The sequence below is a fragment of the Panulirus ornatus genome, chromosome 45 (assembly GCF_036320965.1).
Source record: "Panulirus ornatus isolate Po-2019 chromosome 45, ASM3632096v1, whole genome shotgun sequence".
Classification (NCBI taxonomy): Eukaryota; Metazoa; Arthropoda; class Malacostraca; order Decapoda; family Palinuridae; genus Panulirus; species Panulirus ornatus.
Window position 1 is genome coordinate 3,364,741 of NC_092268.1, and position 17,705 is coordinate 3,382,445.

Consider the following 17,705-nt stretch of genomic DNA (forward strand, 5'->3'; position numbering starts at 1 on the left):
CTGCTGACATCTTCCCAAAGCGACGAGGACCTTACAACCAGCGACTGACACTTCACAACCCACCAACAGCACTTCCCCTGACAGAAAAGACCCTAGATCCTTCATCACAACCACCTCACACTACGAGAACTCGAGTCCAAGAATCAATTCTTGCTGGTAAGAACAGTCCAGGCAGACACGACCCCCCCTAAATCCAGTGGCACCAATATCGCGATGAAAGAAGGCCCCCAGATACCCCCCGGTACGAAGACCACGACCATAACAGGCCCCCAGATACCCAAGCACGAAGACCACGACCATAACAGGACCCCCAGACACTCTAGCACGAAGACCACGACCATAACAGGACCCCAGATACCCCCCGGTACGAAGACCACGACCATAACAGGCCCCCAGACACTCTAGCACGAAGACCACGACCATAACAGGCCCCCAGATACCCAAGCACGAAGACCACGACCATAACAGGAACCCAGACACTCTAGCACGAAGACCACGACCATAACAGGACCCCAGATTCCCTAGCACGAAGACCACGACCATAACAGGCCACCAGATACCCAAGCACAAAGACACACGACCATAACAGGCCCCCAGACACTCTAGCACGAAGACCACGACCATAACAGGCACCCCAGATACCTAAGCACGAAGACCACGACCATAACAGGCCCCCAGATACCCCGGTACGAAGACACACGACCATAACAGGAACCCAGACACTCTAGCACGAAGACCACGACCATAACAGGACCCCAGACACTCTAGCACGAAGACCACGACCATAACAGGACCCCAGACACTCTAGCACGAAGACCACGACCATAACAGGCACCCCAGATACCCTAGCACGAAGACACACGACCATAACAGGCCCCCGCCAGATACCCAAGCACAAAGACCACGACCATAACAGGCCCCCCCCAGAGACCAATACTAAATCATTTCCCTCGGAGGAGCGACCACAGTCAGTGTGAGGACCACCAGATGGTCTGGTAAAACTGGCCACACCAGGAATTACATCTTCATCGTGGAAGACAGAGGGTCTGTTCACCTCCGGAAACTCCAAATCTCTTAGATTTTCTTGCCTTGACGCCAGCTGGCTCTCTTGCTCGTCCTCTGCTTCTGTTCGTGTCATTCATAACCCGGGGTCATGAAGTGCTGGTTGGCTGAAGTGGGTCATCCAGTGTTTGTTTACATAACTGGATTATCATGAAGTTTGTTTACATCTGATGATGACGATGGACACATCATTACTGGTGCTTGACCTGCCTCTCCCTGACACTGTCTCCAACAGTGCTGCTCCCCCTCTCTCCAACAGTGCTGCTCCCCCTCTCTCCAACAGTGCTGCTCCCCCTCTCTCCAACAGTGCTGCTCCTGTCTCCAACAGCGCTGCTCCTGTCTCCAACAGTGCTGCTCCCCCTCTCTCCAACAGTGCTGCTGTCTCCACCAGCGCTGCTCCTGTCTCCAACAGCGCTGCTCCTGTCTCCACCAGCGCTGCTCCTCCTGTCTCCAACAGCGCTGCTCCTCCTGTCTCCAACAGTGCTGCTCCTGTCTCCAACAGCGCTCCCCCGTCTCCACCAGCGCTGCTCCTGTCTCCACCAGCGCTGCTCCCCCTGTCTCCAACAGTGCTGCTCCTGTCTCCAACAGTGCTGCTCCCCCTCTCTCCAACAGTGCTGCTCCTCCTGTCTCCAACAGTGCTGCTCCTCCTGTCTCCAACAGTGCTGCTCCCCCTGTCTCCAACAGTGCTGCTCCTGTCTCCAACAGCGCTCCCCCTGTCTCCACCAGCGCTGCTCCTGTCTCCAACAGCGCTGCTCCTGTCTCCAACAGCGCTGCTCCTGTCTCCAACAGCGCTGTTCCTCTGTCGTTCAAGTGGATATCGTGTGTCGGCAGAGGAGATCCGTCTTGCTCATAATGGCCAGTTTTTTTTCACTCTTCCTCGATATTTTCTCACAGATTCGACATCTCTGTAGTGGTGAGAGCAGTCAGCTCAGCTGGTATGATGAAGTGCTCCAGACTGCATCTAGCCTCACTTCCTCAGGGAAGTCGTCAAGTGACACACACATGTTGAAGGAAACATCTGTTACGACAACATGAGTGAACCATGACGGATGTAAACATGAGTGAACCATGACGGATGTAAACATGAATACACCATGACTGATGTAAACATGAATACACTATGACGGATGTAAACATGAGTGAACCATGAGTGATATAAACATGAGTGCACCATGACTGATGTAAACATGAGGATGGGAAACATGAAGACAAGACGACATTCATGGCAACTGTTTCCTGTGTTAACTGCTGTCATGAGATAAGGTTAAGCAATGATGACCCCAGAGAAAATGGACGGTAAAGAGGAACACTTTATCACCAAGATGTAAAACTTTACTTGGCGTTTCACAAGAAGTATTACTTACGTGTCTTCACTTTACAGAGGAATTCAAAGGAATACAAAGAAATTCAAACAGCAACACAACCCTGGGTCCTTTTGATGATGTCTGTGATAGTGGAAGATGTCAGAAACTGACAGATTAGCGTAGCAAAAGTTAGAAGGTTTTACAGCCATCTGCAAACTGTAAACCTTCGCCCCAAACCATCAGCTGGAGTCGGCTGCCTTCACCAGCTGTCGACATAAATGGGGTACACCACCTTAACCCAATAGCCATTACATACAGCAACAGTTTCATGGTTTAGCAAGTTGTAAAAGCCAACTGCAGAGCTGGCCACATACCCAGTTATGACGGCCGAGACAGAAGGTCAAAGTGGACCAGCAGTGGTGGTGTTCTGGACCAGCAGTGGTGGTGTTCTGGACCAGGCCCATCTGTCGCCGGCCCGTTCCGTCGACCCCTGGTAACCTGTCTGTGCAGTGTCTTTGTGGTACAGGCTCCCTTGTGTGTGTGTGTGTGTGTGTGTGTGTGTACATCTGCTATATCGTTAACGGTCATCCACTTGAGACTTTAATCTCTCGTTACTTTAGTCCTCTGTTTCTCCCATTACCCGTTTTCTCTCTCTCCTCATTCTCATCTCTTTCTCATTAGCCAGAGTGTTGTAATGAGTGACTCTTGCCCTGTGAGGCGACTCCCTCACCAGCCCCCCCCCCCCCCCACCTCATCACCGTGTGAAGCAACATTAGCAGGAGATATACATGTACTTCTCGTTTTCTTTACGTAAGGGAAAGAACCCTATGCAATCCATGTATATGGCAACATCACAGACATGTAATTCCAGCAAGGCAACTTTTCATTCTTAGTGTGACACTAAGAGCAAGTGAAGGTCTGTATTATGGCCTCTGTGAGCGAGACTGTTTGTGTATGATGGTGTTGTATGTGTACAGGAGTGTTGCTCTATGTGTTGCCACATATGTGATGTATGATGGTGTTGTATGTGTACAGGAATATTGCTCTGTGTTGCCACATATGTTGGTTACATATGTGGCAACACTATAACGAAGATGGTTTTCATGCTGGTTGCCTTCTTCATGTTGCTGTGTCAACATTCCTTTTATTCTCATAATCAATTAATCCCTGGGTATAAGGGAGAAAGAATACTTGCCACGTATTCCCTGCGTGTCGTAGAAGGCGACTAAAAGGGGAGGGAGCGGGGGGCTGGAAATCCTCCCCTCTCGTTTTTTTCAATTTTCCAAAAGAAGGAACAGAGAAGGGGGCCAGGTGAGGATGTTCCCTCGAAGGCCCATTCCTCTGTTCTTAACGCTACCTCGCTGACGTGGGAAATGGCGAATAGTACGAAAGAAAGAAAGATCAAATAATCGTATTCTTCTCTCTCTCTTATTTCTCTTGTTATCTGTCACCTTCTCGTCTTCTTTTCCTCTTTCTATTTCATCTTTACGTTTCACTTATCATCATTATGATGTCATAATGATTCTCTTATTCCTTAATGATCGTTTAATTCCTTCTCCACCACTTGCTCACATCCTGCCCCCACCCCGACGTCCTGTGACCGACTGCTGGTCTCCTGCAGGAGTGTGGAGACGTGTGGAGGCCGTGTCAGGACGCGAGGCCGTCCTACCTTGCGAGGTCGGGGTCCTGGATTCATCAGACATGGTGTTCGTCGTCTTGTGGTACAGGAACGGTGAGAAGGAACCTATATACAGGTGAGGTCCTTGGCGTCCCCAGGTGTAGTGGATGTAGGAACATGTCCGGGTTGTAATGTACAGCGTCATGTGTATGATGTCACAGATGGCTATAGCGAAACTGTGAATGGATATTGGAAGAGTAGAAATGTGAGCGATGGGTTAGCGAGTGGCTGGTGTGCGTATTGATGCCTTTGACGTCTACTGACTGACAACTTTCATAACGAACACTCAAACAAACGCCACTGCATACACAACACAAAACCCGCATACAAATGTGACCTGTCGACTGACGTCATGATGGAAGTGAGGAGAACGGAACGTGGGTTGGTTGGTGTGTGTGTGTGTGGGGAGGGGGTAGAGCTGGTGTTGACGGGTGTGTGACAGGTGTGAGACGGGTGTGGGAAGGTAGAGCTGGTGTTGACGGGTGTGTGACAGGTGTGAGACGGGTGTAGGAGGGTAGAGCTGGTGTTGACGGGTGTGTGACAGGTGTGAGACGGGTGTGGGAAGGTAAAGCTGGTGTTGACGGGTGTGTGACAGGTGTGAGACAGGTGTGTGAAAGACTCCGTTTCTCCAAGTGTTAATAATCTTTTTAGATTTGTTTCAATGTATATATTTATTAGATATCTTTACATACGTCTGAGTTAGATATTTTCCTTTTTAATTATCATCATGGTAACCTGGGTACGACTTGTGCAACCTGCTCTGGCCCTCCCCCAGCTAACTCCCCACAGCTAACCTCCATACCTCCGTCCCCCACAGCTAACCCCCGTACCTCCGTCCCCCACAGCTAACCTCCGTACTTCCGTCCCCCACAGCTAACCCCCGTACCTCCGTCCCCCACAGCTAACCCCCATACCTCCGTCCCCCACAGCTAACCCCCGTACCTCCGTCCCCCACAGCTAACCCCCGTACTTCCGTCCCCCACAGCTAACCCCCGTACCTCCGTCCCCCACAGCTAACCCCCATACCTCCGTCCCCCACAGCTAACCCCCGTACCTCCGTCCCCCACAGCTAACCCCCGTACTTCCGTCCCCCACAGCTAACCCCCGTACCTCCGTCCCCCACAGCTAACCCCCGTACCTCCGTCCCCCACAGCTAACCCCCGTATCTCCGTCCCCCACAGCTAACCCCCGTACCTCCGTCCCCCACAGCTAACCCCCGTACCTCCGTCCCCCACAGCTAACCCCCATACCTCCGTCCCCCACAGCTAACCCCCATACCTCCGTCCCCCACAGCTAACCCCCGTACCTCCGTCCCCCACAGCTAACCCCCGTACCTCCGTCCCCCACAGCTAACCCCCGTACCTCCGTCCCCCACAGCTAACCCCCGTACTTCCGTCCCCCACAGCTAACCCCCATACCTCCGTCCCCCACAGCTAACCCCCGTACCTCCGTCCCCCACAGCTAACCCCCGTACCTCCGTCCCCCACAGCTAACCCCCGTACCTCCGTCCCCCACAGCTAACCCCCGTACCTCCGTCCCCCACAGCTAACCCCCGTACCTCCGTCCCCCACAGCTAACCCCCGTACCTCCGTCCCCCACAGCTAACCCCCGTACTTCCGTCCCCCACAGCTAACCCCCGTACCTCCGTCCCCCACAGCTAACCCCCGTACCTCCGTCCCCCACAGCTAACCCCCGTACCTCCGTCCCCCACAGCTAACCCCCGTACCTCCGTCCCCCACAGCTAACCCCCGTACCTCCGTCCCCCCACAGCTAACCCCCGTACCTCCGTCCCCCACAGCTAACCCCCGTACCTCCGTCCCCCACAGCTAACCCCCGTACCTCCGTCCCCCACAGCTAACCCCCATACCTCCGTCCCCCACAGCTAACCCCCGTACTTCCGTCCCCCACAGCTACGACAATCGTCCAGGGCGCCTCCAGGCCCCAGAAGAGCGACACACCATCAAAAGCCGAGTGCTGGAAGGTCGCGCCACTTTCCGACCTGGACAGGTTCCAGCACTACACATTAAACCCGTCCTGAACACAGACCAAGCTAACTATACCTGTAGGGTCGACTTCCGCATCGGTAAGTACCAGGTTGACCACCGTCAGTACCCGAGGTAGTGCCCCGAGTAGTGGGTTAGTACACTAGTCACTACTTGCGACAGTAGGACCAGCACTTACAACAACAGGTCAGTACTTGCGACACTAGGACCTACAACAATAGGTCAGTACTTGCGACAGTAGGACCAGCACTTACAACAACAGGTCAGTACTTGCGACAGTAGGACCTACAACAATAGGTCAGTACTTGCGACAGTAGGTCCAGCACCTACAACAATAGGTCAGTACTTGCGACAGTAGACCAGGACGTATAACAACAGGTCAGTACCTTGCGACAGTAGACCAGTACGTATAACAACAGGTCAGTACTTGCGACAGTAGACCAGCACCTACAACAATAGGTCAGTACTTGCGACAGTAGGACCAGGACGTATAACAACAGGTCAGTACTTGCGACAGTAGACCAGGACGTATAACAACAGGTCAGTACCTTGCGACAGTAGACCAGTACGTATAACAACAGGTCAGTACTTGCGACAGTAGACCAGCACCTACAACAATAGGTCAGTACTTGCGACAGTAGGACCAGGACGTATAACAACAGGTCAGTACTTGCGACAGTAGACCAGGACGTATAACAACAGGTCAGTACCTTGCGACAGTAGGACCAGGACGTATAACAACAGGTCAGTACCTTGCGACAGTAGACCAGGACGTATAACAACAGGTCAGTACTTGCGACAGTAGACCAGGACGTATAACAACAGGTCAGTACTTGCGACAGTAGGACCAGGACGTATAACAACAGGTCAGTACTTGCGACAGTAGACCAGGACGTATAACAACAGGTCAGTACCTTGCGACAGTAGGACCAGCACCTACAACAATAGGTCAGTACTTGCGACAGTAGACCAGGACGTATAACAACAGGTCAGTACTTGCGACAGTAGACCAGGACGTATAACAACAGGTCAGTACCTTGCGACAGTAGGACCAGGACGTATAACAACAGGTCAGTACCTTGCGACAGTAGACCAGCACCTACAACAATAGGTCAGTACTTGCGACAGTAGACCAGGACGTATAACAACAGGTCAGTACTTGCGACAGTAGACCAGGACGTATAACAACAGGTCAGTACTTGCGACAGTAGACCAGGACGTATAACAACAGGTCAGTACTTGCGACAGTAGACCAGGACGTATAACAACAGGTCAGTACCTTGCGACAGTAGGACTAATTCTAGGATGTTTACGCGTCGGAAAAAACATCAACAGTAAACAAAAATAATAAAAGATGCCAAAGAGAAATGTGTTGATCTTGCAAGGTGTTCGCTCGTGTGTAGCAACACGTCCAGAAAAGTAAGAGTTTCTCTGGGGTTCGAACCCTGAGAAGTCTAACAGGGATCAGGGAAGTGCCACACAGCGCGCTACCACACTGGAGTAATACATACTTTACGCGTTACACATAACGAAACATATAACAACACTGTGTGAGAGAGAGAGAGAGAGAGAGAGAGAGAGAGAGAGAGAGAGAGAGAGAGAGAGAGAGAGAGAGAGAGAGAGAGAGAGAGAGAGCAATTAACTCCATCACCGTAGTTGTAAGTGTTGCAAAGTTTAGTGATACACTTGTGGTGTGTGAGGGCGCCAGAGAGGCGTGAAATGACCTTTAACATCAGGTCATCATCACCATCAATCTATCCATCCATCTATCTATCCATCTATCTATCTATCCATCCATCTATCTATCCATTTATCTATCAATCTATCTATCCATCAATCTATCTATCCATCAATCTATCTATCTATCCATCAATCTATCTATCCATCAATCTATCCATCAATCTATCTATCCATCTATCTATCTATCCATCTATCTATCTATCCATCTATCTATCTATCCATCTATCTATCTATCAATCTATGTATCCATCTATCTATCCATCCATCTATCCATCTATCCATCAATCTATCCATCCATCTATCTATCCATCTATCTATCCATCTATCTATCTCCCTCTCTCACAAACACCACAGGGACCACACAGTGTGTTCTTAGTACAACCACTATAAACATTTATAGTGAAGTCTTAGTGTATTTACCGTTGACTGAGTGTTGTAACCTAACCAGGTATGTCCTCATACACACACACACACACACACACACACACAGACACAGACACAGAAATCTGTGTTCCAACCTTTGAATCATGTGAGAAAGTCTTAGTGTGTCACGTCATGATGGAAGCCAAAGCGAGTCTTCAGAGCGCGTCCAAGAATTTACGACATGCAAATGGCCACAGCGCCTGGCATCCCCAGAACATATATTTAAGTTCTTACATTTGCTGATTCTCGAAGGGAAACTTAACAAAGCTGGCGCGCCTCACTCCTCACTCTTAATATGAACGAATAGATTCTCTTACTTCACAAACCGAACAAAAGATACAAGAACATATCAAGGAATTTTTGTGTGAGTGATCATTAACTTTGAAGGAAAGGTTAGAAATAAAGCGCCTCTCTCTATACCTAGTCATATATATATATATATATATATATATATATATATATATATATATATATATATATATATATATATATATATATATATATATATAATGTGTGTGTGTGTGTGTGTCAACATTACTTCTACAACTTAGCGAATTGTACAGTGAGAACAACGCCAACAACATTTCAGTAACTGAGCCAGTTGTATTGTTATAACTGAGCCAGTTGTACTGTTATAACTGAGCCAGTTGTACTGTTATAACTGAACCAACAAACTAGAGAAATCCGGGTAACTGTGGAGAACTTGGTGGGGAGTCCACACACCCAAGTACTGCTGTGAATACATTAACAACCAAATCTGAAGCGAAATAATTGAGAATTCTGTGGAAATGTGCAGAGCTTCAACGTTTCCAGGAAGTGATAAGGTGTGTGCGTTCCAGTAATTCCAGTAAAACCCTGGCTTCCATGAGACCAGGTTAAACAAGCTAAAACATTTATTCTGGTTTTATTCACTTCATTGCTGTCATTACTACCTCGTAAACTACAATATGATCATCGATATTGTCTTGTGATGAACGTGTCTGATTCTTGCGAAATGGATGTTCACAGTATTCTGGTCCTTACAGACTTGATCACAGACACATTCTCTTGCCCCGACACATCTTGTTGCTATGCTATAGCAGTAGTCCTTGCTATAGTCTTGTATAGCAGGAGTCCTTGCTATAGTCTTGTATAGCAGGAGTCCTTGCTATAGTCTTGTATAGCAGGAGTCCTTGCTATAGTCTTGTATAGCAGGAGTCCTTGCTATTGTCTTGTATAGCAGGAGTCCTTGCTATAGTCTTGTATAGCAGGAGTCCTTGCTATTGTCTTGTATAGCAGGAATCCTTGCTATACTCTTGTATAGCAGTAGTTCCTGTGGTCTCCAGTGTTGTATTGTGAAGGCAATGTTGTAATACATCTTCTCTGTCTTATGATAACAACACACAACTTGTTATAATGTTTACAACATCACAATTACAATGTGTTTGATGCAACACTCACTGGGGTAAGCTGAAGGCAGGAGGTGGAGCTTCAAGCAGGGGAGTTAACTTCAGGCGGGGGAGTTAACTTCAAGCGGGGGAGTTAACTTCAGGCGGGGGAGTTAACTTCAGGCAGGGGTGTTAACTTCAGGCGGGAGAGTTAACTTCAGGCGGGGGAGTTATCTTCAGGCGGGGGAGTTAACTTCAGGCGGGGGAGTTAACTTCAGGCGGGGGAGTTAACTTCAGGCGGGGGAGCTAACTTCGGGTGATGCTGGGGAGCTACATACCAGACACAAGCTCCCCAGGCGCCAGGGGAGCGAGGCAGTAAGAGTGAGAGTGGGGCACAGAGGCCGGGGGAGAGTGAGAGAGAGAGAGAGAGAGGGGGAGAGAGGCAGTTGGGGAGGGGAGTGGAAGGATGATAACATCAAAATGATAAAACGTAAGGAAGGGAGAGAGAGAGAGAGAGAGAGAGAGAGAGAGAGAGAGAGAGAGAGAGAGAGAGAGAGAGAGAGAGAGAGAGAGAGAGAGAGAGAGAGAGAGAGAGAGAGAGAGAGGCTTTCCTGAGCAGATATGTGAGTGAGACGTGAGGAACACATGAACAATGTAGCTTCATTTGTTCACCTCTCACCTCTGGCTACACTGAGCAAAATCGTCTTTGCCAGTATTGACAACACCTGTACCCCAGTGAAGAACACCTGTACCCCAGTGAAGAACACCTGTACACCAGTGAAGAACACCTGTACACCAGTGAAGAACACCTGTACACCAGTGAAGAACACCTGTACACCAGTGAAGAACACCTGTACACCAGTGAAGAACACCTGTACACCAGTGAAGAACACATGTACACCAGTGAAGAACACCTGTACACCAGTGAAGAACACCTGTACACCAGTGAAGAACACCTGTACACTAGTGAAGAACACATGTACACCAGTGAAGAGCACCTGTACACCAGTGAAGAACACATGTACACCAGTGAAGAACACCTGTACACCAGTGAAGAACACCTGTACACCAGTGACGAACACCTGTACACCAGTGAAGAACACATGTACACCAGTGAAGAACACATGTACACCAGTGAAGAACACATGTACACCAGTGAAGAGCAACTGTAAACCAGTGAAGAGCAACTGTAAACCAGGGAAGAACACCTGTACACCAGTGAAGAACACCTGTACACCAGTGAAGAGCACCTGTACACCAGTGAAGAACACCTGTACATCAGTGAAGAACACCTGTACACCAGTGAAGAACACCTGTACACCAGTGAAGAACACATGTACACCAGTGAAGAACACCTGTACACCAGTGAAGAACACCTGTACACCAGTGAAGAACACCTGTACACCAGTAGTACACTGTACATTGTACTCTGACCCAACTGTAACAACGCCACCACCAGATGTGTCTATTCTGTGTAGGTTTTTCATCCCAATGACGCTTGTTACGTTAGCTGGTGTGTGTGTGTGTGTGTGTGTGTGTGTGTGTGTGTGTGTGTGTGTGTGTGTGTGTGTGTGTGTGTGTCTATGTGTTCAGAGTAAATGTTTGTTTACGAGATGGATGGTCAGGGTAACGGCCAGAAACCAAAAGATTCCATTTTTTCGTCCAGTGTCCAACTGTGGGAACATATTACTTATATCTGATGTCCTCTGTACTAACTACTACCTGCACACACACACACACACACACACACACACACACACACATGCACACAATCCTTCCATCACCACACAAGATAATATCATAGAATAAATGTGAAATGGTGGAAGAAATGTCGATATTTCTACAGATGCAGGAAGGAGGGAGAGAGAGAGAGAGAGAGAGAGAGAGAGAGAGAGAGAGAGAGAGAGAGAGAGAGAGAGAGAGAGAGAGGAAGATATGTGTAGACGTTTAGTGATACAAAATATATATTTCCTATAAGTGTGCTAAGGGAGAGTGTGGCTGGCGCGTGAGATGGCGGAAATAAATTGATCCCACAAGGGTTGTGTGGCTACATCACGTCACGCCTCTCCTCCCTCCCTGTTGGAGGCTCCCTCCCTCCTTGTTGGAGGCTCCCTTCCTCTCCGTGGAACGGTCTCCTCCCTCCCTGTTGAACGGTGTCTTCCCTCCCTGTTAGAAGGTCTCCATCCTAACTGTTACAAGTTCTCTCCCACTCCCTGTTAGATCTCCTCTGTCTCCCTCTCTTCCTGTTGGCTCTTCCCTCTCTCCCTGTTGAAACCTTCCTCCCTCCCCGTCTGCTACGCGCTTAACCTTGTGAGAGCCGATCATAAAAGTAACCTCCCCCCTAACCACACACAAGACCACATCCCTCACAGTGTTGACCTCAGACAACAACAACATCTGTTAATCCTCTTTGCAACACGTTCACAACCCGGCCATGACCCCATCCCTAATGCCTGCATCAGTGACCTGCAAGTTATGATGAATGGATAAAATGGTCCATGTTCCAGGTACCACCCTTGTTTAGACGATGTTTTACAGTTTACATGGCACTAGGAAGATAAACAGACACACAAGCACAAACGTAAATATGTTTACAGTATCACAACTGACAGATTCATTTCATGTAAACCAAAAGCAAGTGATAATTCGTCAGGGAATTACAGCAATGGAAAACAATTTCACTTCTCAGATAATCCTCAGATATTTTCCCCACAACAGAGTCTAACAGAGAGCCATCTGTCTCCCACAACAGAGTCTAACAGAGAGCCATCTGTCTCCCACAACAGAGTCTAACAGAGAGCCATCTGTCTCCCACAACAGAGTCTAACCGAGACCCATCTGTCTCCCACAGCCTCCTCCAGACGAACCCACCTGAGCCTGCAGGTGGTCGTGCCCCCGGGTCAGCCCGTGCTGACTGTAGCAGGTCAGAAGGTCACAGATGGTCGACTGGGCCCCCTACAGGAGAGCAGCGCCCTGGCCATCACCTGCAGTGTGGCTGGGGGCGTCCCACCCCCATCACTCGTGTGGCGCACCAACAATCAGGTGAGTTCGAGGCTCAGCTCCCCCCTGCTGGAGGACCAGGTCCCCCCTGCTGGAGGACCAGGTCCAGCCTGCTGGAGGACCAGGTCCCCCCCTGCTGGAGGACCAGGTCCCCCCTGCTGGAGGACCAGGTCCCCCCTGCTGGAGGACCAGGTCCCGCCTGCTGGAGGACCAGGTCCCGCCTGCTGGAGGACCAGGTCCCCCCTGCTGGAGGACCAGGTCCCCCCTGCTGGAGGACCAGGTCCCCCCCCTGTTGGAGGACCAGGTCCAGTCTGCTGGAGGACCAGGTCCCCCCTGCTGGAGGACCAGGTCCCCCCTGCTGGAGGACCAGGTCCCCCCCCTGTTGGAGGACCAGGTCCAGCCTGCTGGAGAACCAGGTCCCCCCTGCTGGAGGACCAGGTCCCCCCTGCTGGAGGACCAGGTCCCCCCTGCTGGAGGACCAGGTCCCCCCCCTGTTGGAGGACCAGGTCCAGTCTGCTGGAGGACCAGGTCCAGCCTGCTGGAGGACCAGGTCCAGCCTGCTGGAGGACCAGGTCCAGTCTGCTGGAGGACTAGGTCCCACCTGCTGGAGGACCAGGTCCAGTCTGCTGGAGGACCAGGTCCCCCCTGCTGGAGGACCAGGTCCAGCCTGCTGGAGGACCAGGTCCCGCCTGCTGGAGGACCAGGTCGAGCCTGCTAGAGGACCAGGTCCCCCCTGCTGGAGGACCAGGTCCCGCCTGCTGGAGGACCAGGTCCAGTCTGCTGGAGGACCAGGTCCAGCCTGCTGGAGGACCAGGTCCCCCCTGCTGGAGGACCAGGTCCAGTCTGCTGGAGGACCAGGTCCCCCCCTGCTGGAGGACCAGGTCCAGTCTGCTGGAGGACCAGGTCCACCCCTGCTGGAGGACCAGGTCCCACCTGCTGGAGGACCAGGTCCAGTCTGCTGGAGGACCAGGTCCAGCCTGCTGGAGGACCAGGTCCAGTCTGCTGGAGGACTAGGTCCCACCTGCTGGAGGACCAGGTCCAGTCTGCTGGAGGACCAGGTCCCCCCTGCTGGAGGACCAGGTCCCCCCTGCTGGAGGACCAGGTCCAGTCTGCTGGAGGACCAGGTCCCCCCTGCTGGAGGACCAGGTCCAGCCTGCTGAAGGACCAGGTCCCCCCCTGCTGGAGGACCAGGTCCTGCCTGCTGGAGGACCAGGTCCCGCCTGCTGGAGGACCAGGTCCCGCCTGCTGAAGGACCAGGTCCAGTCTGCTGGAGGACCAGGTCCCGCCTGCTGGTGGACCACGGACCGTGGTACATGACAGCCAGGTTCTGGTAAAGTCGTGCATGTTGCCTACACTGCTCCACTCACTGGCGATCCCACACCACGATGATGTGTCGTGTCAAATGTAATGATCGTAAAACATTTTGAAAAAAAAAAAAAAAACGAAATGAGAGAGTAATGGATGAGGTTTAAAAGGTTTCATAATGTTTCAGAATGTTTTCTATTAACTAGCATTACAAGCGCTCTAAGATGGGTTTACTTGTAGAAATAATTTGATTGATAATGAGAAGTGACGAAGGTTTTTGAATGAGGTTTACGAGTAATATGAGCAATAAGAGTAACTCACAAAGATAAATTCATCCCACAACTTTTCTGAATGTTTACCACAAGGTAAAGAAATCATCCCACTTTTCTTTTTTTTTTTTTGAGCGAGAGATCAAAACGACTTAAGACTTTCTAAAAGAATTTTGTGGGATTCAAGGGATCGTGGAAGGCTTTTAGGACAGTAAGAGGGATTGCATTAATGCCCAAACTTTTCTGAAAAATTACTAGAAGTGCAGGATGGTTTTTAGCTCTTCCTTAACTTGTAGAAAAAATGAAAGAATATTGGAAGCCTTGTTGGAGGATCAAGAAACCTTATATCATGACGGACTTGTGGCGTCTGTCTACCATGGACGGGTCGATCCTGTCTGTCTACCATGGACGGGTCGATCCTGTCTGTCTACCATGGACGGGTCGATCCTGTCTGTCTACCATGGACGGGTCGGTCCTGTCTGTCTACCATGGACGGGTCGGTCCTGTCTGTCTACCATGGTGTTGTCCCCTGACGTAGACGAAGGATCTGTCCAGCTTGAAGATATGTTGTTCTGAAGATATATATATATATATAGATATATATATATATATATATATATATATATATATATATATATATATATATATATATATATATATATATATATATATATATATATATATATAATATATATGGAGTGTCATCATCATGAGTCAGGTGTGTGAGTGTTGTGGTATTGGATGGTGGAGTAGTGTCAGGTGTGCAACGCTGTGTGCCTCATTGCCCCCGTTTCTCGCATCTCTCTTGTGGTTTAGAGACTCTGGTTAGCCAGGTGGCGTTACCTGCTGAGCTGTGGATCCTTCACAGCAGGTAAGCAGGGCGCTGGGTCCTCACCACCCGCTGGTAAACAGAAGATCCTGCCACCTCGAGTCAGTTTAGAAAGCTGTTTGGTGGATAACATTGCTAAGGTGCATGATCACCTGCCTGCTATACAACACTGAGGCCCTGGTCAACACTACCTGGATCATGTTGCCAAAGTACAAGTCTGTGTTTACCTGGATCAGTTGCCAAAGTACAAGTCTCATCTGTGTTTACTGTTGATCTGGTAACTCGACGCGTTCTCTCGTAGTTCTGTATTTTGTTATCTACTTGTCTGTATGTCTGAGGCAAGTGTGACACTAGTCTGTATGTCTGGGGCAAGTGTGACACTAGTCTGTATGTCTGGGGCAAGTGTGACACTAGTCTGTATGTCTGGGGCAAGTGTGGTATTGTCTTCGTACTTTTAAGGTAAAGTTTATCTGCCTTCCTCTCAGCTCTGAGTCACTTGCCTTCGTCACAGCTCTGAGTCATAGCGACAGCCTTAACCAGCCCTCACACGAGTTGTGTCTGGCCTCAGGTCAGTCCATGTGTGGTCCTTCCCTTGCATACCACACTTCTTAACCCCCTCCCCTCTAACCCACCTCCCTCCCAGATCTCTCTCCGAAAAAGGTAAAGTTTAACTCTCTCTTCTTCTAAAGGTGTTGGACTCTGAGGTTGAGTCTCGCACAGCAGAGTCCACCGTGAACCAACTCATTATAAGTAGCCTCTCCCGGACCTTTCACAACGCCCACCTAACCTGCATCGCCAGTAACAACAACGTTACAACCCCAGTGGAAGCCACCATCACCGTCACCATGAACTGTGAGTGTTACGTTGTGAGGTTGTATTGTGTTACGTTGTGTTGTGAGGTTGTATTGTGTTACGTTGTGTTGTGAGGTTGTATTGTGTTACGGTGTGTTGTGAGGTTGTATTGTGTTACGTTGTGTTGTGAGGTTGTATTGTGTGACGTTGTGTTGTGAGGTTGTATTGTGTTACGCTGTGTTGTGAGATTGTATTGTGTTACGGTGTATTGTGAGGTTGTATTGTGTTACGCTGTGTTGAGAGGCTGTATTGTGTTACGCTGTGTTGTGAGGTTGTATTGTATTACGTCAACACATCACTATAACAGTCACTGTCAGTGTTGTTGTGTTCATTGTTTTGTAAGCAATACAGAGTTACGAAAATGTTATAAAGACAACAACATTAAGAAACATGAGTCATGCATACACCAAGAACAACACTGGGTGTAGCATACACCCTGCGGTACACCACAGACAGCCTCCTTAACATGTGAAGATCAATACTGAAACACAACTTGCTTCTTGTTTCTAAAACATGTGACAAAACCATAGCATTGTTGTGTTCATCACACCTTAGTCTTCAAACTATCATAGAAGGATTTAGTATTTGATTATTAAATGCTTTTGATAGATCTAGAATACTGCAAAGGTAAAATTTCTGGTCATCAAGTAATTCATAGATGTAGCCACTGAAGTTATAAAATACATCAACAGTGTGATCATCTTTTTGTCATCTCACATTGCTATTCTCAACAACTCTTTACCAATGAGCTCAAAGTTGTAAGGATAGACGGTAGTTGGTAGTTCACACGAAGCATAGGACTTTCACCCTCTCATATAAAAACAACTTTGGTACTCTTCATCTCTTCGTAAAATACAAACTTTTTTTTTCCATGAAATCATCATCACACAGTGGCGTTATGTTGGCTCTTACCAGCTGTGATGCTGTGCTGTGGTCAGCCGCTGCCAACACTGGAAATATCTCCTTTAGGAATTTTATGATGCTCATATTGGGCTGGACCACCACAGCACCACACATGTACCGGGCTGGACCACCACAGCACCACACATGTACCGGGCTGGACCACCACAGCACCACACATGTACCGGGCTGGACCACAGCACCACACATGTACCGGGCTGGACCACAGCACCACACATGTACCGGGCTGGACCACAGCACCACACATGTACCGGGCTGGACCACAGCACCACACATGTACCGGGCTGGACCACAGCACCGTACTTACATGTGATCAACCAGACTCTGACTCATAGAAAATAGGAAGTGGCATATTCCAGCGTAAACTCCTCTCGAGGTTTTTTCTGAGCCACATTGACACACTCATCACCGAACTGGGAATTGGACTCGACTGACTTATTCTGATGTCATGTGTGGGTCACCAACGTGAGGTTTTCTTGACTTCCTGACTTCAATAACGACCAGTTACATTCCAGTGGGAGTCCAAACTACTCTTGTAACCACTTCAACTTGTGTTGCAAGTACATTAGATATTGCTTACCTGATGAGAGATGTTTCTCGGTACTCTCTCTCTCTCTCTCTCTCTCTCTCTCTCTCTCTCTCTCTCTCTCTCTCTCTCTCTCTCTCTCTCTCCACCCACAGGGGGATGCTGTGTTGGTCAAACCCCAGGGTAGATCCCCCCAAAAGCTGGCGTAAGATCACTAGCCAAACCTCTTCTAGGGAAATGCACACGTCGACCCACGTTCACACGAAACCAAAAAAAAAAATGAAATTGAAATAAAATAATAAAATTCTAGTTTCATAAAGCAGTTAACAGGGATATAGTGTATGCTATTCCCACGTATATGAAATGCTATATATGAACTATAGTTTTTGTTGACCTGTGTTCTAAATACACCACACTGCCTCGTTT

At 49.2% G+C, this 17,705-nt stretch overlaps 1 protein-coding gene across 1 annotated transcript in view; it reads left to right on the forward strand.

Annotated features, from left to right (window-relative positions):
• Positions 1–2,194: 2,194 nt before the first annotated feature.
• LOC139762943 (uncharacterized) overlaps positions 2,195–17,705 on the forward strand; it is an 89,010-nt gene continuing 73,499 nt past the window's right edge. The window contains exons 1-4 of the mRNA XM_071688266.1: positions 2,195–4,120; positions 5,955–6,127; positions 12,429–12,619; positions 15,670–15,832. Of these exons, the coding sequence (XP_071544367.1) occupies positions 3,885–4,120; positions 5,955–6,127; positions 12,429–12,619; positions 15,670–15,832 (763 nt within the window). The 5' untranslated portion in view covers positions 2,195–3,884. The remainder of the gene's footprint in view (positions 4,121–5,954; positions 6,128–12,428; positions 12,620–15,669; positions 15,833–17,705) is intronic.